The following is a 27,297-nucleotide window of genomic DNA, read 5'->3' as shown; positions in this document are numbered from 1 at the left end:
GGGTTTTGGCAGACAGACATCTGGCTTCCTATCTGCATGAACTCGTGTTGTTTTGGAACTACGTCACAGCGAGGCGGAGCCACCTGATTGGCTGCACTGCAGGGCGGAAGTGCGTCTGTTTTCCCAGCTGGGAGCTGAAAACAAAACAAGTCAGGCATCGACTGGTGAGTGTTCAGAGCCTTTGGAGTGTAATTGTTATTTTTAGCTTCATAGTAGATATGTAGAAACGGTTTCTGTGTGACAATGGCCGCGTTAAGCGCTCATAAATGGCTCGGTTCGGTGGTATTTCGGGAGATATTTGTCTGTCCTTGTGCCGAGCTCACATGTGAGCTGTTATGTAACAGCTCAGAGCATGCAGATTACTACAGCGTGCCTCTGCTGTTGTTCTGCTGCAGTGATGCTGCAAAGCTGCCCTGCAGCATAACTCACTGATCATAAAGACATTTTAAGCTTTTCTTGGCGGCTGGAAAAGTGCACACGCTTTTGGTGGTCTCCTCTATACTGATGTAATCAAATGAGAAGCAGCTCTTGTTCGAGCTTCATCAATGCTTTGCTGCTTGACTTAAAGTCACCCTGCTGCTATCTCTGAAAGGCGGCATAATTAGTGAATTACATGTGGTAATATAGAGAAATCAGCGGTTCAGAATCAGAGTTTGGTCTTTTCCATTCAGATTTTTTTGTAATCTCCTGTGAATGTTTTTTATTGTTACTTAAAATGATGAAGAACCTCAATCTGCTGTACCTATTGGTGTTTTAGCACTATTTTCTTGGCGCCAAAAATGTGTAATCGAAGTCCAGATATGCTTGACTTAGATAACTCTGGAGCTAATGTGCAACAATCGACTGACCAGAGGTCAATTTTGATAGATGATTTGTTGGTCAAAAAATACAAAATTAGTTTGATTTTTCACCCATTTTCATCCATTTTTGATCTATAAACACATCAACAAACAGAACAATCCTTGATGCAAATCTTTGAGCCTACTCAGAGACAGATAAAAGTTAAACAGATAATTATATTTTTCATAGGAGGAAGTACCTTAGTTCAAAATAGTTATAACCAAGAGTGGAGGATCAGTGAAGTCTCCTAGTGCTTGGAAAAAAAATTGATAGTAATATTAAATATTCAATAATATGAACACTTTCTAATACTGTCTGACTAGAAATATAACAAATTGACCCCAGGCTTTTATCACTTTCTGCTTAATATAAAAAAAATAATTAAGTGAGAAAAATAATGTAAAATTTTAAGTTTCTCCACTTCTTGGATTCTGTAATGCAAAAACATTATTATTTTTTTTATTATTTTGTAAAATCACAGTTATTTCTGATAATAATTTTTACATTTTTTTAGTTCTATTGCCTATTTTCATGTTGTATAAAGAGAAATTAGCTGATATTTGAAAAAAAAGTAGAAAAAGACACACATGGAAAAGAAAATAGCGCATTATTTCTTGATGTGAGTTTTTGTATTATCCAAAAAAAGGGATCTTCAAAGAAGCTGCTTCTTCTTTGTTCATCAGTTCTTTCAGATTGCTGTGTTGTGTATTTGTAAATCAGTTGACTGATTTAACTCTTTCCTCTGTGGTTTCCAGAACCAGGATGGATGAGCTGGTGCAGGACCTGGTGTCTGCACTGGAGCAGGCCTCTGAGCAAAACAAGTTAGGGGAGCTGTGGGAGGAAATGGTCCTCAGTCCGCTGCAGCATCGGCGACAGATCCGGCGGCGTAGAGGTCGGAAGCGCCTTCACGAGTCCTCCATCTATCCGGTGGCACGCAGACGTCGCTGGATTGAGGCTTCTGAGTCCAGCCTGGATGAGGCCAAAGAATACAGGGAAAACATATCTTCCACCTTCACCACCGCGGTGGCAAACTACAGCGACTCAGATGACATGGCCACCACTGACCACTGGCCTCGCGTCGTTGGCGGCCCTGTCAGATCCAGACACCCATCTTGGCCAGAGTCCGATTCCTTCACCGATAGCAATCCAGGACAGCCACTCAGAAGACGCAGGAAGGTCAAGCGTATGACTTCAGACATGACAGTCAGACTTCAGCAGAAGTTGCATCAGGGAAAGAAGAGGCACAGGCCATCTAAGGTTCAGCGTTTGTCAGGATCTAGGAGGAGGTCGAGCAGCTGGACCGGACCTGAGAGACAGACAGACGGAGGTAGAATGATGGGAAAGGAGTGCTGGAAAAGAAAGATGGCGAAGGAACGTAGAGATGGTCCAGATGAGAACATGTCTGACGGGTAATGTGATCTCTATTTCATTTTCATGTTGAAAACTACATTCAGTTTTTCTTTCATATTGAAAGGAAAATAAGGGATTTTGATACAGATTTTATTAGAGAATATCTGTAAAACTTTACATCTTGAGTTGGTCACATCAACATAAAGCAGTTAATTTTGACTTAGCAGGAGAAAGATAAATGTTTTTAATGTTTTATGAATCTGAATGTGTGGCGTGCATATGTACTTGGCCCCCTTACTCTGATACAACTTAATAAAATCCAGTGCCACTAAATGTGCGTGGAGGTAATCAAATCAGTAAACAGAGTCCATGTATGTGTAATTTAATCTTAATATAAATCCAGCTTTTCAATGAAGGTGTGTTAGAAAACATTAAAAAACAAGAAGCATCACCAAGGAACACAACAGTTAGCTATGATCATCTAAGAGAGGATTGGTCAATCCATCATCTGAAAATGGAAAGAGTATAGTATAACTGTAAACCTTGTTTTGAATCACTGACATAACAATAAACTATATCAAATTGAAATTATTGTGAAATATTGTGGTGGCAGCTTAGGTGAGAGAAGACTGGGATTTAGGTTCACCTTGCATCGGGACAAAAACCCTAAACGTACAACCAGAATTACAATTAAATAGTTTAGGTCAAAGCATAATCATTAATTAAATTGGCCCAGTCAAAGATTGCAAGTCAGATACAAATAAATTAAACATTTTCACTTTAGGAATGATCAAGCATTTCAGACTCCATGTGCAGATCTGGTAGCCCTTAGAAACTTTCTACCATGTGTTAGCTCAGATTGACTAAAACACATGGCAAACTTTTTAGATTTTTTCTGAAAAGTTTGAAAACCATCTGTATTCTTCCTTTTCATTTCATTTCATTTCATTTCATATTTTTGTACTTCTTTGCGTTGGTCAGTCACATAAAATCCCAATAAAACAACAAATTAATAGTTGCGTGACAAAAAAAACAAACAAATCTGAAGGGACCGTTTTTAGTATAAGAATAAATAAATTAACAAGTCACATTTAAAATGATCTAAGTGGTAATCAATCGAGTTATCAATAGTCAGCCTGTCCTCTGAGTCTGAAATCATTCTTCTCTATTTTAAAGTGCTGATATTATAAATGGATGATAATCTTCATCCTTATGTCTTTTACCTGCTATGATGATGAGGGAGGGATCTTTGGCAGCTCTGGCCTCAGGCATCTCCCAGCTCATTATTGCCCTTTGAAAACTATTGTCACAAATAAATAAGCGACTTGGTGTAGTATTGATTTGTTTTGAAATATATGCCTGACTTTGGGTTGGTAATTAAAGTTCTGTTTGTCCCACAGTCCCAGAGTGAACTCTCCTGTGTGCGTTTCATTTCACTAAGCTAAGTGTGGGTCTTACTTCCACCAGCAAGGGGCTTTATAAGCCAAACTGATTGTTACATTATATTTAGTAAATGTATGAAAACAAGAATGAAACCACAGAGGAAAATGTACCTTGAAAACAGCTGTCAAATTGGATGTCAATTTTATACTCTAAAGGGGCCGCATTAGGTATTTTCCAGGGTGGTGATTACATTTTATAGCACAAAGAAGCAGCTATGTTACCTTCAATTGTTATAAAAATGCTTTATATCTCAAACATAACTTAAAAGAAATTTGACCTCCCAATGTAACACCTTGAAATTGAGCCTCTCTTAAAAAGAGAGAGGCTTCTCTTTTAGTAGCTCTTATTGTTTTCCACACTCCACCTTCTGCATGTTTCCACAAATCCACACACGAACTTCTAGTTGTATTTTTAATGGACATTACAAATACCGTTGACATTAATGCATCCTCATAAATCACACAAACAGGCTTTAATATCTTTTAAAGTCTTCTATCTGGATAAACCCTGGGTTTAGACTTAAAAGTGGCTTCAGCTGACCACAGCGTTGTGGTTACATTCTTTCTGTGCAACTGATACAAGCTTGTGTCCAAAGATGTGGACAGGCTTTCCACCTTTGAGTTGATGTATGGTTTCACCTATTCATAACACAGTTTCAGGTTACATCCTGGATGCTGTAGTGAAGTGTGTTGAGTGACGATGGTTTTCCATAGCAGTCCTCAGTCCATGTGTTTATATTGATCCTGGTGGGATGACAGCTTGCGATTCTTGTCTTTTGCATAGAGGTTTTCTTCACACTTATTGAGTCTTTTCATTGTACAGTCCTACACAGAAAATCCAAACTCTTGTTATTCTTTCCTTCTGCTGTTTCATATATCAGACAAAAAAATAGCTAGTGCTGCAACCAACGATTATTTTAGTAATCTGTTATGGTTATATTGATTATTCTTATAATTGATCAGATTAGAAAGTTGCCATATTATGCAGATTTTAATTTAACCACCTAAGTCTTACTTTACAGTTTTAGAAATGTAATGTAAGATGCAAATACATTAATAATTCAATAAATTTTTAAATAAAAAAATGCTTGATCAAATAATGCAGTATGTGAAAAGCTCAGCCTTTTCTGCTTGACTTAACATGAATACAGTGTAGGGCTAATTTCTGGATAACTCGATATCAAAAGGTGCTTACACTGTAAAAAACACAAAATCTTGTCAATTATTCTTTGTCTAGTTTCTGGTGAATAAACAAGACATTTTTCCCATGTTATAAGTGAAATAATCTGCCAGTGGAACTAGAACATTCTTATCAATATGAAAAAAACAAAAAAAACAAAAAAAAAACATTGACTTAAAACTAGCCCCTAGGACTTGATGAAAAGTTACTTGTAAGTTAGTTTTTGTCTTATTTGAAGTGTACTAAGACATTTGCGTTAGGAACTAGACCAAAATAAGATTATGTGTTTTTGCAGAGTACTGGTAATTGGAGATTTTATTTTATTTTTTACAGAATTTTAACCAAGTTAAGCTAAAAATGCCACTTTAGGAGTTCTGGGTAGAACAGGTTTAGCCACAAAGAAGGTTTATTTTCTCGTAAATGCAAAATGTATATATTTTAGCAAATTTTGACTTAATTACTGCTCTGAGTAAGTTGTGTTTTCAGTAAACAGCCTTTGTTAGTCAGTATACTGTACTGTTGATGATTGATTAATTAATTACTAAATTAGTTGATGATTTTTTCAGAGATCGAATAATCGCTTTTAATCTGATTAATCGTTTCAGCCTTAAATATAACGGTCAGCTTCTTGTTTTTCTTCAAGTGCTTATTCTCTTTGTGGATCTCATTATCATCTGATCATGTGAAGCACACAAGCAACTGAAGTAGCCGTTAATGGAGCAGAGAAAGCTTTACGTCTTCGGGTTTAATTTGTGCTGACCTCCCCGGCCCCTAAACGGTATTTGTTTTCTTACTTTATGGAAAAATCAATAGCCGTTCTGACAGAAAACAGCCCAGGAGAAGAAATAAATGGGAGCACCTAAGCGTGCTGTCAATCATTTCTCACTTACACAACTGCAACAGTCTTGATTGCTGCTCAGTGGACTGCCACTCTGTACTGAGGGCTGAACAATCAAACGGTTAAGCCTTGATGGAGGCAAAGGGGTATTAACAAATGGCAGCAGGGATGAGGGGCTGACAGTGTTACAACAGCAATATTTATACTTTGAGGCTGTGTGGTCCACTGGATGTCAGACACAGTTGCCATTGTTGAACCATGTGGATTCCTTTGGTCTCTTTTCATACTGTTAACCTTTTTCATTTAGAGCATTTGGTCTGCTGAAATGTGCCCCTCCTCAAGGTCACTCTCCTTATGTGCAAGTCGAGTTGAGCTTCGCCTTCAGCCACCCAAGTGCGGGGAGAGCAGATGTTGGAAGCTCCAGTTGGACTCCACATCCTTGATTAGACCTGGCCCAGCCTGCTGGCACTGAGGCCACCTGGCACCCAGGCTGGCCCAGCAAGCAGCCCTAACCTGTGGGTAGCGGCTTCCCGGGCCCAGCCTCCGTCTCCAGCTGTGTGCCGCTTCTGTTGATGTTGACTTCTTGGGAGGAAAAAAAAAAACAAAAAAAAAAAACAAAAGGCTCTCAGAACTTGCTCTGCTCTGTTGTGCTGTAATTTAGAATTTGAGAACTCCATGAGGAGTTTTTGAGGAGGCAGTTCAGCGTTTGCTGAAGTTAATTTTAATAAATCTCTGAGACTAATCCAATTACTGCAGCTCAGGGAGGGTGGGATAACCTTATAATCAGACACCAATGGAAGAGGGCACAGATTTGGGTTGAAGCGACTTGTTTGAAGAGCTCGCAGATCCATTGTTATCAGCACTTTGCTCCCCTCCAACGCTCGTCTCCTTTATTCCTCTGCAGAATGAGCCTCGGCTCAATAAATGGTGGCTTGCCTGTAATCTCTGTGCAAACTGGTCTGCCTCTCCCAGGAGCTGAGGATTATATCCTAATGATTAGTGCTCATCTGGATACTGTGTTTGGCTTCTCCTCTTTGGCTTGTGTAGAGACAATTGGGCCATATGGGGAATTCAGTTTATCTCCCTTAACTATGCAGTTTTGCCCTTGCTCCCTTTAACGTACAGTGTGTAGTAAAAGTACTCATACCCACTGAACTTGAAGTTTTGTCCAACAACAAACAACAGTGTATTTTTATTAGGATTCTATGTGCCATACTAACACAAAGTAGTCCATATTTGCCAAGTGAAAGATAAGTGATATATGATTTCCAATTTTTTGACTAAACATTCCCCTTCACTTTTTCCAGTGCTGCTTTGGATATCTTGGCTCTTCTTGGACTTGGACTCCTCCTACTCCCCCAGTCAGTTTAGTACTTTTGCAAAGTACTGCAATTTAGTAAATAATGTCATTAAAGTTCCAAATTCAGAAGAAAACAAAATAAATAAATACACTCCAAGTTCGGTTTATCTCTGGTAAAGGTCACCACTTAATAAAGAAAACATATTTTGTCTCATAAAAAATGGGTTTGCCAGCTTAATGAGTCTCTGAATAAATGTTAATACTTGTGTTTCTTAGACTTGGCATAAACTTTCTCCAAAAAGCTGAAGAAATTATTTTTATTAAAAAAAAACTGAAGAAGAAATATGTGTTCCTAGCTGGTCCTTAACAGCATAAAATGTGCTAACACCATAACAATTGTCTTTGTAAATGTCCAAACCTGCGTCCTCCACTGTACTGTGTGCATCAAATGTCAGCAGATGTTTCCATCGTTACTGAGGAGCGACCCGGGGAATCAGTCTGGAGAGACGGGGTTGAAGGCGTTGGGTGAGGGAGGATGGGGGAGGAGGGACGGTCCAGGGCTGGGCCAGACATCTTCCAGATTCCCGGGAGATGCCGTCTCCCCTTTCGCATCTGCTTCTCTTGGATGTTCGGGGAGATGATGCGCGACCATCTGGCCGCGGATCAGATGGACAGTCTGGATGGACGTTTTCTTATCCTGACGTCACTCAGAGCCCTGTGCAATATGGCGAAGCTCTGTATCAGCACATATCGAACCCTCCAGACCTGCAAGCAAGGTCAGAGATGATAAACAGGAAGCAATCTGCAAGAGAGTCAGGAAAACTCAGCTTCCGCTCCATTAGAGTAACATAAAGTTCAATACTTAAACAATTCAGCTGCCACTCTTGAATCAAAATCCTGGACATTTTTGTCATATAAAATGTTTCACTTTTTGCTGTAATTAATGACTGCAACTTATTTATAAAACAAATTTCTATAGTATAAAACTGCTGAGTTCAACTCTGCAAAATCATTAAACCACCTCTTAATTGTACGTACTTTCCTTCCAAGGCGTAAGATTTTCTTTTCAGTTTTCTAAACTATCTAAATTGTAGACATCTTTAGATTTTCTAAAACTGAAGCATGACAACACATTTTGTAATGCAAGTGGATCAGTTATTAATTATATATCTTCAGAGCAGAATGATGAGAGAGGTGTCACTGTAAAACATAGTTACACAGTTATTGCAAAACAGGTATAATAGTTTTGGAAGTTACATTTAAAACTTTCTGTCATTACTTATTAAGGCTGGTGGGATTAATCGTGATGATTCTCTTATTGAAATAATTGTCAACTAATTTAGTAATTGATTAATTGTTTACTGGAGTATACAGACTCAAAAAGGTCAATTTGCTGTAAAAACCACATACTCAGAGCAGTAATTAAGCCAAGTCTGTGCAAAATAAGTATATATTTTGCATTTGAGGTATAAAAAAAATCCTTTGTCTGTAAATAATTTTTTTTGCCAAAACTTCTTAAGTGGCCGAGTTTTAGCTCCACCTGGTTCAAATTCATTAGAGGAATGGCATGTTATTTCATTTTAGGCAATAAAATGCTTATTTTTTCAAATACAAAAGGAATTGAATCACTTATTTTTTTATGTATTTCTAACATTGTATAAAAAAGGTTTACATCGTTAAATGAAAAATCCGAAAATACAGATTATTTTCAGTTTGATTAATTATCAGAATAATTGATTGAATAATCAATTACCACTGTGCAACTTAGATTTTTGAGTACCACTCTTAGCGACTGGCATTAGTGAAATAGTAGTTTCCAAGTGTATTCCCTTATGAATAATGATCTTAGCTTTGAGATTTCCAGTAAGAGGGGTTTGCCGGAGGGTGTGGAGGGGACCAGCAGTGGGGCGGTCTGGATGGTAAGCGATGGCAGCCCACACAGCAAATATCAGCCAGTTGCTGCGTGGAAGTGGTGGCATGTCTGTGGATTGTTGTGTGTGAGGGACACACCCAAAGGGAGGGGCGGCCAGGGGGACTGTGCTTCTCAGTGCTGTCATCCTCCACAATGTGGGCCAGATTAGATTGGAGCTGACAGCGGAGGATATTCAATTAGATTGTTCGTGTCACTCAGTGGCTTCGATCAGAGTCCCTCCTGATGCGTTTGTGTTCGCCATCGCAACGAGGCAGAAACACACAGTGCTCTGTCTTTCTGTGTCATTTCCATTCATGTCGACCTCCGGCTTTGCTCTTTTTCATTATTTTTGTTATTGAATGCCACATTTTAAATATTGATATTTCAGGGGGCATCTAAATTCTTAATTTACATTGTTCACTTTTCAGATTCCATAACATTCATCCGACCTCCAAAGTGATCCAAACAAGTCTTAGATCCTTATTCTCCTTTTCCCTTGTGTCTTTTCTTTGCAGGGAAACCAGCAGCACGTGCAGCAGTGACCCCGGTCTGTTCACCAATGATGAAGGAAGACAAGGTATCACGAATTGATCTGCCTTAACATATAGCGTTTTATGAAAAATTTGTGAACATGCCTGTGCTCAATTCTGAGTGAATTCTGGGGCTGGATAAAGAGGTTTGGCTACAATGGGCTGGTTGCTGGGCACCCAGGCGACTCTAATAAGACGTTGTCATGTCGTGTTAATGAGCGCTGAAGCCTTTGCTAATCTCATTAGCCGCGGTGGGGCCGGGCGGCCTCTGATTTAACAGTTGTCACTACACCTTGACTGTGAGAGGCATGGTTCCTGTGGACAGTTTGCTGAGTGACAGGCCTGAGATCAGCTCGCTGTCTGGGGAAGAACCAGTGTTGTCTGGTGCTGCGCAGTCCATTGAGAAACATCAGGCTTTTAAATTTGCCCACAATCAAATGGTTTAGAAAAGAACCAGTGTTTATCAGGCAATATCACTCCAACCAATAATGCATTTACCTTCCCATGTGTGCAGGTGATGATGAGCAGAGCGACTGGTTCTTTGAAGGGGACTGCGGAGTCGGCCTGCTGCCCAACTGGGACTCTGACAGCCCGCTTTCACTTGAGGATAGACAATCCTCCACCAACTTCCTCCAGCCTGCACGGCGCGCTGTTAGAGGTGGTCAAAGTTTTTATATTTCTTTTTAGGGATACAACTGGGGGATTCTGTGATGTTTAGACTCCATGTGGGTGAGTCTCAGAGTTGCTGCACAATTTGGAAAAACTGTCAGACTGTCAGAGTTTTCCAGTTCTGCCTTAAAAAGCAACATCCATCCATCCTTCCAAATAGCCAGCCAGTTAGCGAATTGATTGACTGGCTAGCTAAATAGCCAGATAGCTGGCTAGCTAGTCATGTCCTTCTTTATACACTCTGTGCCTGTGGCTCTTATTTCCCTCATCATTGCCAGAAATGTAAACAGCTTCATTTGTTTTATGTTAGAGTGCAATAACCAAAAAAGGTATCAATTGGTTTCAATCAGCTGTGAGGAAACGGAGATAAAGTTGTTTTTTTACTTGTTGCAGGGTATCATTCACGTCCTAAACGATTGCCTTGCTCTGCTGCCTGCTGCATCAGGCGGGACAGGAGGCGTCTTCCTAGAAAGGTAAAAGAAATGCGTCCTCATTAATGTCAAAGAAGCCAAAAACTGTTGTACCAACTTTGCTTTGTTTTGTTTTGTTGCAACTTTTGTTGAACAGAGCAACAACATGCCAGTGTTTGTGGAAAGACTGAGACATTTCTCTGCAGATCATTGCCAGAGAAAGTAAGACTCACAAAGAGATTCTGCTGAAACTGAGGTTGCCATGTGGATCTTACCATTCATTGTTTTGTTGTATCCTTTTAGATTCTGGCTGCCTTCTGTTGGGAATCAAGACAGAAACCAGGCATGTTATGACATCAAATCATTTTTGTGCAATTTTGCTTTTGTTCTGTTAAAACTTTCAATGTTAAATTTGACACTTGAAATTTACAGTTGAACCCTTTGTGCCCACTACCGATGTGTCCCAGTGACATGATGTCAGAAGGTTCCTATGTCAGATGTTCCCCTCCATCCATCAGAAGCAGGTAGGTTTTGAAAAAAGTTAAACGAAGCACCATTGTCTATTGTCAGACAATAGTCTGCAGATTAACAAACAAGTATATATATTCATTTTGTTTGCTTTGGAGCAAATACCCACTTTGGTTACACCTATTGCATCTTGCAAAAGTATAGCACATTATTTTAAAGCAGAAGTGAGATAATAATAGTTGTTTTTTTTATCTGTGGTATGTACCACAGTTGTGCTCTCCACAAGTCTGCCATTATTGGAAGAAGGTGCAGAAGAAAACTGTTTTTTGAATGGAAAGCCACTAGTAGTACTATCTGCTATATTTGACAATGGTTTATAATTGAGACCACAAACATGTGGAAGAACATGTTTTATTTGGTCCCCACTGTGACCCAATGTTGGGAGAATTACAGTGTAATAAGGGTTTTTATTATACCATTAAATCTGAAAAACAACAGCTACTATGACTACTTTATAACTTTACACTACTAAATTTTGTTTGTTACATAAAAACCCAGGAAAATACGTTGCTGTTTTTAGTTGTGATGTGACAAGACATGGAAAATACAAAATGGTGTTAGTACATTTTTAAGGTACTGTAACTACATGTAATTTTTTAGTTTTATGCATTCAAATATATATTTTTCCTGCATGAAGCTAATGTTTTGACCAAATAAAATCTGTCCATTAATGAAAATCTAGTTCCAAAGTTGGAGCTAAGCTAACAACAGTAAGCCACTGAAGTACCTCTCAGATTCGGCTCAACTTACTAGTTTTCAAGGTCAGGTACTACAAATAGAGAAATGCTTTGTTGACTTAATGTTGATTTAAATTCCACCATTTCTGGGTCGGCAAAGAAGCGTTAGAGAAATCCAAAAGATGTTTGTCAAAGCGTCTCGTCGCTCCCAGTCTTCCCTGGAACAGTTGGATCTGCATGGGGAGCTGTTGAGGAACTGAGCAGCCCTCTTGGCCTGGAGACTGTGGGACTTCTCATTGTGTTGTTTCCACTCTGCCTATTTATGGTGCATTCCTAATTTTTGTTTCACACACACATATCCACACACCTTTCCTTCCCCACTCTCTTGGGTTATTTCACAGAGCGCTCAGGCACTTCTTGATGAGGGGCAAAAACACGACTGCTATGAAAAGCCCCCGACTTCTTAGGGCTTTCTTTTCTAAACTGGCCCTTTCTTCTCCACCTGAAAGGTTCCTTCAGATTCCAGTTTAAGGCATTGTGAATACTAATTTCTCCTATTAAAAAGCCCTCATATCCCTGCCATGCTCTCATTTGAATGACAGACTCAGGGGAGATCTCTTAATTCCTTTATAGTGGGATTCAAGACCCTTCACTTCAAAAAGTATAAATCATACTCCCAAATGAATGAGGGAGACAGTGGGAGGGGATTGACGAGAAGGGCTTCTGATGTGTTTCGTTGGACGGCACAAGCTGAATCCGTCTCCCCGAGGTGTTCAAATCCACTCTCCAGTGATATGGCTGCCTTGTGCTTAGGTCAGTCAAGTTCATCCTAAACAATTAGATACAAACAGAAATGTCTCTTAGTGATCGGTTTTGATTGGCTCTCTCCGGTTTACTTGAAAATGTAATACCTCTTGAACTTTTCACGTTTTTTCACAATACAGCAGAAACTTTTGATGTTTTTTAATGGTATTGTATGCGACTCAAAGTAGTGAGTCATTTTATAAATTTTGCAAATAAAAAAACATTTCAGAACATAATTAGTCAAGAGGGTTATGGTAACTCTAGAGGAGTTGTGGAGATCGAAAGCTGTCAATCTCTTGCATTAGCTGTGCACTACATATTTCTGATTTTCATTGTTGGTAGAAATCCTCAAGAAGTCTTCAGAAATTATTTAGTAGAGGAAACAGACATATGGAAGAAGCTGCTTAAGTAAGAGAAGACAATTTGTGCAGAACAATAGCCTAACAATGCACCATACATGATACATGGAAGTGACATCATCATTCTGTAGGTATGGTTTCTGGATGGATGGAGCTACTTACAGGGTAAATGTGGATTTAAACACTTTACATTCTGTGAAAGATTTGAGACTGGTGCTATATTGGTTTTTGGTGTGGGCTGACAGTTGCCCAGGGTGGCATTAGAAAGGGGGGGGGACCCCAGAAACTAGAAAATAAAAAATATATATCATCTATTAGTTGTGCTCTGAAAAATATTGCAACTACATTCCTGTGCTGAGTCCTAGGAAATTAGGTTACTATTGAAAAACATTTTTTTTTATCTCTGTCCCAACTCTAACAACCCTAAGAACTATTGCAGGTAAGATACTGACCACTCATGGAGACTCCATTAGACCTCAGGAAGATTTTTTTTTTTCTCATGGTGATTTGTACAACAACCCATTTACCACCAAAGCTCAATCCTGGAATAACCCTGAAACAGCTGGATTACCAGTGTGATTTTCCAGAATGAATCAAGCTTTTAATCATTCTGGTCTATACCATTCCTGGTAGTGGCAGGATCATGGTGTGGGACTGCTTGCTGCCAGAACTACTGTTGCACTTCACAAAATACAGGCAGCTATAAAGAACGTAGACCGCTTCATCTTACTGTCTCTGTTTATGTTTTAGAGTGTTTTCTTCTTATCTTTTAATCTTTGTGTGAGCAGACGCAGTGTTTTGTGGGATTAGGTTGCATCGGGGCCACTGGCCACTTTAAAATGCATGACTGCCTCCCAGCCGAGCTGCACAGGACTAACATCTTTTATCTATTGACTTATTTATTCCTAAATGACACTTGCGCTACGAGATAAATCATAGTCTTACACCACTCCCTTCCCAGTTTTCATTTTAATTGTGAGATCACAGTGTCAGCAGTTAGTATATTGGTGTGAGTGGCCTATTGATTATTGATTTGGAGTTATTGATTATACTCCCTGGAGAGCCTAATCCTTTCTGATTCATTTGAATTCCTCTATTAATCTTGAGATCACGCTCACACCTGAAGCAGCATGTACACTAATGAAAATAGATGGTCGTTTTTCTAACTGCGACTTCTCCCTCTGCTTTTGATTCATCATTTCTAATTGATATATTTGCTTTTGGATGTGTGCGCTAAAATTACAATTGACCCCGTGTCAGTGCTGTTTTACTTAGCACCCTGAGGGACTTCATTGTGTTTTAAAGTCTCATATGACCTAAAAAAATCTATCTTGTGCACATTTTTCTCTGTGTCCTTGTGTCTTTGATAGCATTTAGTTGTTGGCCCCCTTTTTTTTGCTGCATAGAGCCTCAAAGTCAGTCTTTGCTCCTGCATTGCACTTTTAGTAAATTTAGACAGAGACATCTGTCGAGCTTTTGAAAACTGATGAAGTAACAGATGTTAAATAATATTAACACTGCAGTGCTTTTTTTTTTTTTTTTGAACAACTGCTGACAGTTGAAGCTTGCAGTTTCTGCTGAAATAATTGGTAGTATTTTCCCCTGCTTAATGAGCCAGCTGATAGTTTTCTCATGTTTGATTAGGATTGTGCTGAGTGCCTCAGTGGGCTCCGGATGGCCCCGAAGAGGCTCCGTCTCCCAGCAGTCTGCAGCAGGAAAGGGCGCTTTCCTCCCTCCAGGCTGCAGTTTGGCTGCATGTCGCTGCCTCGATGCAGTGAGGAAGGAGATAGAGGGATGGCCCTCCATACATTAAGGCCAAATGCATCACGGTATTAATTTTAATGCCGCAGGCGTGCCTTGTGAAATAATGCGACGTTTAAATGTGGATCGATTTTGGAATTAAAAAGTTAGTTTGCAAAGATTTACTGTGGGGAGTTCAATGTCTGAGCTCTTTATCAGGGGCGCAAATGGCTGGTTATGTGCTGTCCGACAGAGGTACGATTGAGGGATCGATAGGCGCGTGATTTACTAACTGGAGTACAGGTAATCAATAAGTATAAAAGTAAATGAAATATGCATTACTGGGATTTTATTAGAGAAAGGTAGCAGGGAGAGAATAACGGTCAGGCCATTTATTTTTATATCTATTGATTATACAACATAGGGACTTCGCTCAAAGCATGCCCTGAACAGCTCTCAACACCCAGCGCCTGCACACCCGTCATGTGATTTATGGGTGTTGAGGTCATGGAATGGGTTGCCAGTTAAAACGCTGGCCTGATGGGACCTCGCTGTACAATGTGTCTGTAAGGGACGTGAAGCTTTATGCAGCCTGGTGTCTGAGGGGGATGTCCTACTTTTCCTCTGTCTGCATTTCTGCTGTTTTAAGATGTTGTCTTGAAGATTTATTGATATATTCAGTTCATGTCACACTTTGTTAAAGCTTTTGAAAAATATTATATAAAGTTAAGGAATATAAAAGACACCATAATTGCACATTTCAGCTTAAATATTCATGTCACTTCACTCTTGCGCCTACATTAAAAGTCTCTCCTACCCCCAGATGAAGGAGCAATCCTTGAACTTAAATTCTTCTCTCCAATATTCAGAGCCATTGAGATCAGTGATGAAGCTTTTCATCCTAACATGACGCACGTAGCCCAGAGCAGGGTCATGTGTTTAACACAAAAATGGCTCTGATTCAGCATCTCTACTCATTTCAGTTATGGAAAAAAAAAAAAAGCTTAATGAAGAAAAATGTATACATGACAAAAATGCATGGATGACTGCAAACAAAGTGTGCTTCCAAATGTGCAGTGCTGGTTTTTATTGACTTCTGTAAAATGATTTCATGATTTGGTGATGTTTTTGTCTCACTGGCCCTCCAGGCAGATTAATTTCATTCCGGGACTGTTGTGCTCATCTGACGTGCGGAGGAAGAAAGAAACAGAAGCTGTTTTCATCACAGCATCAGGTAACAGCCTTCACACAGTCACACACGTGCACTAATTTGGAAACTACGTCTTAAAGATGTTGAAAAAGGCAATTGTATTACATATGTTTTTCTGTAGTTTAGCAACTTCTGTAGTTTAGACGTTATTTTTAATGCTGGTGTTGCAATGTAGCACTGACATGATTTTCTTTAAAGAGACTTTGGTACAAATTACTGGTAAAAGGATTTTTCCTGATTTTAGGATCCCTTTGCAATTACTAGACTTTGTTTCCTATTTAAATTTCATCCGACTGTCTGTTCATCCATCCATCTAAGCAAGCAAGCCCTGAATTCATAATAAAGTTCTAATTTTACACTTAAAAAAAGACTGACAAGTAGTTAAAAATTGGAGTTTGAAAAAATCTTGAGTATTTACGTGACAAATGTGTAGGGAATTTGTTTTTGCCCTTACTTATTGTTCTACATTATTAAAAACAAAGCTGGTTTGTCCATCTCAGTCTATTACCACAACTCCACTCTAGTCTCCAGCTTTATTTATTTATTTTTGTTCTTCTCAGTGTGGTTATTGTCAACACACAACAGAAACACCAAGTCAAAGCAGAATGTTCTTTTTGGAACATGAAAACAAACATTTTTATGAAACAATCTACTTGAGTGGTATTATAGGCCTGTATCAATAAAAATGGAAGAGCAGTAAGGGGAGATATGAAATGGACATTTGTGACAGCACAATAGCATTTTACAAGCTACTGAAAAATGTCAGATTTGCTTCTTTTTTTACAGCAGAAACTATCCTCTGCTGTGTCTGTTTTTTATCTTTGCCTAAAGCAGATTATAACCACAATGTTTTAACTTCTTAACTAAGCCATTGTCTCTGGACGTATGTTTGCTTAGTCTTCCTTATGCTCTAATGTTCTCTAATAACTGAGATTAAATTGTTCACAGTTGGATTTTATTTACTAAATAGATGTCTTCCGAAGGCAATAAGTTGCACTAGATTTTATCTAAAGAGCTTTGAATACAAATGCATCACACACATTTTTTTAGGAAAACATTTTGTGCACCACATATCCTTTCTGCTCATTTCACAATTATATATTACATTTCATTCTGTAATTGAAATCATAATGATATTGAATTTTATGCTTCTAATGTGGCAAAACGTGAAAAAGTTTAAACTTTTCATTACTTGCAATCAAATATTGATTATTTGGTAAGGTGGTAAGGAGAGGTTTAGCACAGAGAAGTGATAATTGGCGTTACACAGAGTTTACTCTATCTCAGAAGACATTAAGCTGTCTGTGCTGTGTGTGTTTAGACCAGTGGAGCTGCCTGTTTTCATTAGCCTGATGGCTCTGAACCTTGTGTCTCTACCGGATTGAAATCTGAATTGGTTTGTCCACCATTTCCTCTCCGTTCGCCACTCCTGCAGCTGCAGTTTGTCATTTAAATAACAAATGCTGGTGGTTCCATGATTTACTGAGGGGTGCGGGCCCCTGATGTATATTAATATTGCTGCACAGGGCTCTGTACTGGGGTCCATCATTCATTTGGATAAAAGAGGTGGAATTTAAAAACAGCCAATGCTTTGCTTGGATACAGATTGGATCCATTTATTGCACTGAGTGATGGAATAGCTGGCAATTCTGTCCTTCACCTTCCCAGTGCTGAACCTCTTCCCATAAAAGTAGAAAAAAACAGATTCACCCCTGGCCCCTAAGGACCTCTTGTATTCAACATGCAGAAGCAGGACATCCCTCAGTCTGTTGACAGGTAACCTGTAGTCTACTATAAACAGACTGAAAATTAAATCAATTTGAAAATATCTCTTTTTTGTAGAATTCTGCATGCTTTTATTGCGATTTGCACAGAAATTGTGAATTTAAAATTGCTTGAATTTAATATTAAAGTCTGTCTATGTGAGGGGATGATAAAGAGGGAGCGTTACTGAACTGCACATCCTCTCCCACCCTGTTCGGACTGCTTTACTGTTTCTTGAGTCTAGTGCCCCCTGCCCACTATGATTTATCATGCATCCCATGTCGTCCAATGTCAGTTTCTGCAGCTGCAACTGCTCTGTATAAATCTTTACTTTGGCAGCCCCCTGCACCATGTCTCTGCTCAGTAATCACAGGACCTCCAGGAGATGCACACTTACTCTGACAAGCTTTCACACTCTCCGCACAGGAATTTTGGTTTGCTGCCACTCTGACATAAATGTGCACAGAGGCAAATCAGATTCTGTGATTTACTGAGTGAAGTCGTTTTCCGGTAGACATCCTGTTTGCATGGAAAGATTGTTGTCTGCATTCAGCAGAAAGAGCGACGTATTACTCTTAGTGAACACGACAGCTGAGTCTTTGGATTAGCCAGAGGAAGTGGATTGTTGTATATGTTAGTGGCTGGATCTGGAACTCTGTAATCAGGAGTGAAAATGGTCTGTGGCTGAAGGTATCCTCCGGGACTCCACGGGAAATTACTCAGGCGGTACCCAGCTGTTGCTTTGTCTTCTTTCTTTACCCTTTTAGCACCTTCACGGCACTGCTAAACCTGGTCGTGAAGAAAAAAAAAAACAAAAAAACAACAAAACACGAAAACTTATCAGGCCAGGTATCTGTTTGGATTAGATGACCACTCCACTTCTCAGCTTTAAATTGGAGACTTTCTACTTTCCTTCCTGCCAATCCAGAAATTCAACTCAGTCCAACAAGTTTTTGAACAAAAGATACTTTTGTTCTTCTTCTTCTTTCTCCCCATTTAATAGTTTTAAGGGAATTTATTATCAAGACTAGAACCTTCCCCTTTTGATTTCAGGCTTGTCGCTTTCAATAACTCTATTCAGATATATGTTTGAAATTCAGAAGTACCAGTGTGTAAAAAAGAAAGAAAAGAAAAAAAGAAAAACAGGCAGTTGTGAACAAAATATAGAGCGATAATGTTAAAGTTTAATTCATAAATTAAGGATTTACATTGGGGATTTAGCTAGTGCTCTTTTCTGATGTAGTTTGGAGGTCTAACAAACCGGCTCCTTATGGAAATCATTCTGTGATAATCTTGCTTTGCCCATAATTGGCCAGTGGAGTAAGAACTCTTCCAACAAAACTTGTTATTTGAAACATTGAAATGTGTTGCTTTCATTTCGCTGAGCCACGGTCACCAGAGGACTTGTGTTTGGGAGCCAGTGACTGGACAAGTCTCACTTGTCTCCAAATAATCTGTCCATTTTTGACATATTTGTGAAAGTTTAACCCTGCTACTGTAATGTAGCTGTGGAAATGTTACTGCAAGGGCATTTTAATAGCAACTCAAGTTTCTCTGCAATTACTTTTCTCACAGTAAGATGAATTTTCATCCTAAAGGATCACTCTTGGTTAAAACTGAAATTAAAATACTTGTCTGTGAAGTGTTCTGGGCTTTATTTGGTTCAGACATGGAGATATAGGTATGCAAATGCAGCCGTTTATCAGTGGTGATAATTCATTCAATTGGCTGAAAATGGTAGGCTGGGATATATGTGCTTGCATAGTTTCAAGATTTTTGGTCCATAATCTGATTTAGGTGTGTATATGGTGATCGTTCCAGGAAGAAATTAAGCTTGTTTATAGTCAAGTTAGTCAACATCAGACTGTTTTCTGTTTTGATGTGTTGGTACAATGTGGGTGCCCAGCAGGTGCAGGCCAGCCCTTAGCCATGGAGAGGCCACCTATTCTCCCCCCTCTGCCTTCATGTGTCCCCTTGCCCAAGCGAGACGGCAGCGTGACAGATCACCTGCGCCGGAGGCCCGCTGCGTTCCTGCCCGGCGGTCCGGCCCCCTCTCATTAATGCCCAGCCTGGTGCGAGGGCTGCGTGGCAGCACAAGACAAATAACGCTACCACTCAGCCATCACTTGTGCTGACAGAAATGCAGCCCACCGCACTATTTTGCCCTCTCAAGCTCCACTCCACAACCTGCTCTTGTCCTTCAACCCCCACCCCCATTTATTCGGTCTCTACCTGCACCTGTCTGCGCTGCTCCACCAAACTTTTACGTGCTGGGGGGGCTTTTGACGTTGCTGCGGGGTAAGTTTAGCACTGAAATTCATGCAGGTTGATGTACAGGCTCCACTTACCAGCTGCCTTTGCATACACACGGTTTTCTGTTTGTCTTTATGGAGACATATTTGTTTTTAGCAGCCCATTCTGTCAGGTGCTTCTTGACTTGTGTGCAAACCCTCTTGCCAGGAGGTCTGATTTGAACGTCTTATTTTTGCATTTGTGAAAAGAGCCTTGTGTGTGTGTGCGTGCGCGTGTGTGCGTGCGTGTGTGTGTGTGTGTGTTCAAGAGAGGGAGCAGCAGAGAAAAAGAGGGAGAGAGAAACACAAAGGCTAATCATTAAAGAGCCATTCAACCCTGTTCATTTAAGTGTGGGAATCAGCAGGCCCATTACTGTCAATGTGTAATTAGCTGATTAATAAACAGGGGGAGCGGCAGTGCTCCAGGAAGGCCTGTAATGATTGTTTTTAGAGAGCATCTCATAAGAGCTTATTAAGATGGTGAGGTGGTTCCATTCAACTTCCCATTATCACCCACAGTAAATGTATGTACTGTAATTCTTCCTCTGACAGAGAGTCGTTGCATTCTAATTTCTTTACTGACCTTGGTGTAAAACTCCTTGATTGCAGGTGTTGCTTTTGCTTCACTAAAGGAACGCATTACTCAGTTTTCTTTAAAGTTATCATTTAAACACATAAATTCCCTCTTAAATATTATTATATAAAATGCATTGCATTTTTTCATATGGCTTCATGTTTCTAGATTCGATTCAACTTTTCTTTTTTCCACAAACCTCGTTTGCGCTGATATTCCTAAATAAAATCCACTCCAGCAATTTTTTATTCTTTTGTCAGATTCGTTAGATTCAGGTCTAAACTTTGACTAGACCATTCTAACCCTTTCTGTGCAACCCCACAGGATGATGCTTTCACCACCGTGTTTCACTGCAGGGCGACATGTGGTGTGTTGGTTGTGGGAGAGAATGTTTATTAAGTTTGACTGGAGGTACAAAACATCCTAATAAAATAATTTTTTATTTTCAGTCCTGAATTTTTTCCATCTCTTAGCAGATGATTATTTAGACTAAAAACTCCAATAAAAAATAGTATTATATGTATGAAAAACCTCAGCAGAGAACCACATCAAGTTGTGATCTTGATGCAGGTTGCTACGTTGAGCCTGTCACAAAGACATTTTGCTGCATGTACTTTTGAAGAAGAGGAATTTTATCAAGAAGCTGGTAATGGCGATGGTGCTGCTTCTGATTATGATTAATATTGCGGTGATGACTGCAATTCAAGATATTGTGGATATCTATTTTAAAATAATTTTAAATTTCATTATTTTAAAATAAAGTGAGAAAGCATGTAAAAAAATTACCCTAAAACCCTAGATACATATACATTGCATAAAAATCATTTAATTTGAAGGGGGTTTGTTTTGTTTCTACTGTGACTGCGTTGTCTCGTCCTGACTCTGACCTTCACGTTGGACTTTTGTTGGCATGTGGTGCACCTCGCTCATGCTAATGCACTCAAACTAATGTTCCCTGCCGTTTCTTTGTATCTGTCAAATATGAAAACTCCTGAATTTTGATCAAGCCCTTTGACTATGTTTAACCCGAAGTGTTTAGATTGGACCTCAGCAGCAGTTAGTCATCATTCCCTCAAGAAATATTAATCAATTATCTTGCCCGCCGGATCAGTTTGGGGAAGAAGTCATCTGGAAAGAGCCACAAGCAGATATAAGGGGAAAGAACTAAAGCACATGCCAGTGAATGCTGTAATGCCTAATCCTTTGGGACAGCCCACAGCCACAATGTCACTTCTAGTTGCCTTGTCCTCTGCTGTGGGGCTGCCTGGAAAATACGTTGTCTGACTGGTGCTACCTTTTTGGGGTGGCGACCTGGAAGGATTTATTTATCAAAACTGAAGTAGAAGCTGCAGGAAAGCAGGTTAGGGAGCGAATTTGTTCCTTTGTTCTTCTGTCTCCGGTGAAAATGCGCTCTGCTGTTTCCAGACCAAAGAGGATCTGTAACGGGGAAGGTGTCAGTGACAGACGAAGTGTGATGATTAGAGTTAAAAACATAAATGCTACAAAACTGGTTAAGCTTAAAAAGAAAAAAAATTGGCCTTTTAATATCCGTGTCCTCAAGTCGTATGGGGCCAAATTGGATTTGGCTCAGACGACCAAAATCTCATTAATATTTAACTTATTAGTAGAGGATTGCTTCAGTTATATTTCCACACATTCAAAGCAGGGATCCATGAGTTCTGAATTTGATTTATTGTTTTAATTCAAGTAGCTTCAGTGAGCAAACAAAGGGGGATTTTACAGGCACATGTGAGAAATTTAGAATATCATCAAATGTTAATTTATTTAACTCATTTTATTGCCGTTCAGTACATACGGAGATTTCTAAATTTGAATTTAGAAATAAATCAAAGTTTCCAGAGTATGAGGAAGAATGAAGTTTCTACAGTCAGTGATTATTTGAGTAACCACATCATTTGCTGGTGTTGGTCCAAATGTGTTTTCTGAAGTCCAACAAGCTGATTCATGGAGATGTTGATTTTATTTTCCAGCAGGACTTTGCAACTACACACACTGCTATAAAAAAATTTAATCAACATATTTTATGTAGCCCATAGACCTATCTTAACCTAAGGAACCATGTTAGGTCATATTTAAGGTATACGTTTACACCTATATAAAACTATATAAATTACAAATTTCGCTTTTTGTCTGGAGTCACTGAAATGAATAAACTTTTCACTAATATACTAATTTATCGATCCACCCGTATTTGAACCTTTTTTTTTCTTTTTTGCCCCATGTTTCAAAATTTGAAATGTTCTTTGTCTTTCTTTTTAGCTATCAACCCATTTCATAAAGATCAGCAGAGAAAGGAGGCAAAAGGAGGTGCCTGCAGTATCACACCAATCCCTGAAGCAGTAGGACCAAGTACACCTCAGTCTCCTACTTCTGCTGAGCCTGAGAGTTCGTCTTTACTCCAGGGCAACCACGAGGACACTTGAAAGAGGCTTGACAGACGCATCTAATTCCTAAAGCGATTGTGCCTGAGAACGAAATAGCTAGAACCCCCTTCTACTCCACAAACTTTACGACAAAGAAAGAAAAATACAAAAGCACATCATTAGTCTTCAAATCAGCATGTTCCTGCTCGATCCAGCCCTTCCAGGTAGTATATTAAGCATGACAAATGTTAATGCAATCAAGCCTTGTTAAGCGCTCCGCCATCTCCTTAAGCAAGAAGGCAGCTTCAAGTGGCTCCTCGTTCGACTCAAGACTTTACTGCTCTTCCTGTTTCCACACTGAGTCTCCAGGCCACCCGCCACTGCATAATCCATTAATTATGTCCACTCCCGTAGCACAGCACTTGTCAGCAGGAACCTCGGAAAGTATGGTCAGTTGAGGCTCGTTGACCAGGGGGCGACTGCTCCACTTTAAGGCAACCAACAATGGCTGTAAAGCAGCTAGCTCCGAGGGAGATGAACATCACAATGTTTAGCTGCCACATGCTGTTGCGGGGTTAAGAGAGGCGACCACCGCTGGCGAGCCACACAAAGTACAGGCCTCCTATTAGCATGGATTTGAAAAGCTACAGTTGCTACAAAGGTCCTCATTAGCACAACACAGAGGGAGCATAGTCATGGTCCTCGGAGGGCCTCCTCTGTTCTCTTCAGGTTGCCTTCTATATTCAAATTTCCCCAAACAGATTTAAAGTTCAAGGCTGGCTGTAAAATCTGTCTGAAAAAGCTGGGTTTTTTTTTTAGCAATGCTGGCTGAGTTGCTTTTGGAGCTGGAGGAGCGTCAGGAAACGGGAAAGGAGGGTTAGACACAGTATCTTCAAAACCCCTCTGGGTATATAGTTTCCAAGTGGTTTCACCTCTAGGAGATCAATGTCAGCAAACAGAGGGAACAAACAAAATAATCTGAGCAAAGCAAATAAATAGGTGTGTAGAAAAAGATGTGCAAAGCAATAAAATCAATTCAGCTTTTAGTGCAGTAGCATTATCTCACTTGAACAATGTAGAAAATTCAGTCACCTACAATGTGAGTACATTTACTCAGTGATGAAACTCGTATCAGTATATTTTACAGCCCACATTTTTGTCAGTAGGTCAATTTTAGTCTCCTAAAATGTATCACATGTTTGGATCATACATGCAGAAAGATCTTTGAGGATTCCTCGGCCTTCTCCCCATTTGATCCAGAGTCCTGAACTGGTTTAATGTTCCCTTCACTTTAGCTCAATCAACAGGTTTTCTGCAGGTCCAGGCACTGCAGTGGCAAAAGAAGAAGGTTGTTTGTGTGTTCGGTGAATCATTTCTGTGTTGATTTGCCCATATATTTTGGATAATGTTCCAAAATTACCCATTTTTTATTTTTCTGGTAGAGTTCACCAGATTCCAATTTAAAATGTCATCATATTTTAATGAGTTCACAATGCACAACATTTTAACAAAGCTATCTAGAAGCATGCATGGTTGAAAAATATAAAAACAGAAAAATAAGACTAAGAGAATCAAGTTTTTAGTTAAATAATGCTTATAACCAGTAAAAACTGCAAGTGTAAGCAGCGTACCATGCTAAAAGTCTGATGAAGTTTTTAACCAAAAGTTAATCACATTTTTTAAGGCCTTTTTTACAGAAATTCACAACATAATCACCAGCTGCATGACATGTCTTTTCAGATATTTTAAAGCCTTTTTAAAGAGAAGAATTGCATTTAATAAAATGAGATTTGCTAATTAATGTGAGTTATATGTCTGCAATAATCTGTGTGAGAAGGATTTATGTGATCATGCTGGGGAGGGATGACATTTATAAATGCTGTGTGGGCACACTATAGTTTAAATGGATGCTTCACATTACTTTGCTAGTTGCTCCCACAGAAATCCGTCAGTGTTCAGATCTCCACAAACTCCACAGCCGCTACTGGTTTCCCTCCTTTTCACATCAGCATTACACCTGGTAAATAGGAGTTGCACAGGTTAATGATCATTGTAAAACAGAAAAAAAGTGGTTAATTAAAAAAAAAAAAAAAAAAAAAAATATATATATATATATATATATATATATATATATATATATATATATATATATATATATATATATATATATATATACACACATATATATATAAATTTGTTTTTACAGCAGTCTCCGCCTCAACTGTTTGAGATGTATTTATGTGTGTTTTGAACTGGAAGAGCTTTACAGTGTTGGCTTAGTTAATTGTCAGTGTTTTTTATTTTTTTTCATTGTATGAAAAAGGGCCTAATAAAAGTACAAGTTACATTTAGCCCAAAAAAATGTCCCTGGAAGGGAAGTGGAGCGCGATGATGCGAGAAACTTCACACTCATTTACTCATTTATATATTCTGTTGATTGTGGATTAGAAACTTTAGAAAATAATGATTCCTTGTTCGTGGTAAAGATTTCTGCAGTGGAAACTCACATTAAGATGCATCGATTCCTGCATGGGTTAGTCAGTGGCTGCCACAGAATAATTAGTAGTCCCCATAATGACACCTCTCCCAGACCTTATGCCTCAAAATTAATTTACAATGGCTCAGAAATAGGGGAATGGCTTCCGTAGAGCTAGTCAATTGTCCTGTTACAGTTAAGGAATCCGGCAGGCTGGTTGCACTCATATTTCATCCCAGGTAAAGATTACCTGTCAGGCCCATGGGAGATGTATTGATCTGTTTTCCTTTTTCCGGCAGCAATCACCTGACAAAGGCACCTAGGAGGTGAGTGAATGAGTGATGCCTGGTCGGCCTGGTCTAGCCCGGTGGTTTCTGTTGTCCACTGATAGGTTTTAGTGCTTATGAGGAAGAGCAGCAACAATGCTGCCATAAACTCTGCTTGAAACTCATCTGCATTCCCGCAAAGCAGTGCCCTCTGTGACACTGGTCACAGGTCAAAGGGGAATTAGGTTGTTTTGTTTTGTTTTTTGCCTCCTTTCTTGTCAGTGGCGTTTGTCCCTGCTGTATAATGTGTACTGATGATGAAAATGTATGCAAAAAGGCCTCTCTGGTTCCTGCTGACAATTGCATGTTGTAAGTCACCTTAGTTCAACTCACTTTGTATTTCAGAAGAGATTCACTAGGTTTGGACGGGCTTCGAATGAGGATGGAGCCATTTTCCCCTGACTTTCTGGTCATCTTTCTCTGTCATATGGTTTCTTGGCAGCTAATGTATTTATGTAATTGCCTTGATATGTAACATGTATGTATTATTGTTGACACCATGCATCTGAACTAATTATAATGTATAAAATGTGTTGTATAGTATTTATGATGCAGTTATTTTACATCTTATAACTGAGGATTTAGGAATGAGCTCATTAAATTTATTAATAGAATTACATGATAGATCGCACTGGAGATGCATCACCTTTTTATATATATATTTTTCTAATTTCATTTACAGGGATTTAAGAAAATCTTGGTGGTATCAGGGCTCCAAGGCAGCTATCACATTTGGAAGGTTGTGCGAGTGGCATCTTATCTCTTAAGGCTGTTATCTTTGTGGAGGCATGCCTAATTGCTTTGCAAATGATCTAAAGAGGATTACTAATCCTTCAGAAAACATCTGTACCGTATTCCTTCATGTAAGAGAGACGTTACAATTCTAAAATTCAACAGTAACAAAGATTTTATGCAGTAGCTTCCTTTCTGGTTTCATAATATAAAGCTCAAGTAAAACAGATTAATTGGTGAGTAATGAACTTTGTATGGCTATAAGAAATTGTTTTAAAGCCGCTCTAGTTAAACTCAAGTCATTTGTGTTTTTGTAATGTCTTGGAAGATCCATGCCCAAACCATTGCTATGTTTTGTTTTTTCCCCTCTATGTTATGTGTGTGTAAAAAAATGCCAATATTTATGCATTTTTAAATTCAATGCTGAATTAATGTGCAATAAATTAGTTTTTGTCATCTGGTGGCCTTGGAATGTTAATGAGAGGACAGAGATTTAGTCAGTTTTGTATTTAACAGCATTAACAGGCAGAATCATTTGGTCACTTGATCACAATAATAATAAACAATGTCATAATTTACTCATACAGAAACGATTACTTTTATTTTTTTTTTTGAAGAGAATGACAAGCTACCTAGATGTTCAACACAGTGCATTGCAAACTTAACTTGTCCAAATGTTATTACAAACTCCCAGATATTTTATAGGGATTTACTGCAATAGAGCAACACAAAGTAGTGCATATGAAGTGAAAGGAGATAAATTCATGCTTTTCAAATTTATACACATATACGTTTTTTAAGAGTAACATTCCAGTCAATCCTTTGATGAACCTTTTTTTTTTGTTTGTTTTGCTGCAAATACACACCAGTTTTCAAGGCTTGCCACAAGTTCTCCGTTGGATTTTGGTCTGGGTTTTGACTGGGCCATTCTAACACATGAACCCTGATCAAGCCATTCCTT

General features: G+C 39.1%; 1 protein-coding gene across 1 annotated transcript; it reads left to right on the top strand.

Annotated features, from left to right (window-relative positions):
• Window positions 1-72: 72 nt before the first annotated feature.
• Window positions 73-26,792, top strand: LOC106923527 (G patch domain-containing protein 2-like). Its single transcript, XM_014996589.2, has 10 exons — window positions 73-164; window positions 1,596-2,249; window positions 9,378-9,439; window positions 9,907-10,050; window positions 10,455-10,534; window positions 10,629-10,693; window positions 10,775-10,814; window positions 10,904-10,995; window positions 15,728-15,813; window positions 22,699-26,792. The coding sequence occupies exons 2-10, from the start codon at window positions 1,603-1,605 to the stop codon at window positions 22,860-22,862; spliced, it is 1,380 nt and encodes a 459-aa protein (XP_014852075.2). The 5' UTR covers window positions 73-164; window positions 1,596-1,602; the 3' UTR covers window positions 22,863-26,792.
• The last annotated feature ends 505 nt before the right edge of the window (window positions 26,793-27,297 follow it).

Source organism: Poecilia mexicana, unplaced genomic scaffold, assembly GCF_051168715.1.
Source record: "Poecilia mexicana isolate PSO_F unplaced genomic scaffold, ASM5116871v1 scaffold_22, whole genome shotgun sequence".
Lineage (NCBI taxonomy): Eukaryota > Metazoa > Chordata > Actinopteri > Cyprinodontiformes > Poeciliidae > Poecilia > Poecilia mexicana.
Note: the sequence above shows the minus strand (reverse complement) of the source record. Positions and strands in the feature narration are given on the sequence as shown.

Bases quoted from the DNA above. Each gene is read 5' to 3' on its own strand.
- LOC106923527 (XM_014996589.2), top strand. From the start codon at position 1,603: ATGGATGAGCTGGTGCAGGACCTGGTGTCTGCACTGGAGCAGGCCTCT. The intron at 10,051-10,454 runs GTGGTCAAAGTT...TACTTGTTGCAG, and splicing joins TGCACGGCGCGCTGTTAGAG to GGTATCATTCACGTCCTAAA. The intron at 10,815-10,903 runs GCATGTTATGAC...TGAAATTTACAG, and splicing joins GGAATCAAGACAGAAACCAG to TTGAACCCTTTGTGCCCACT.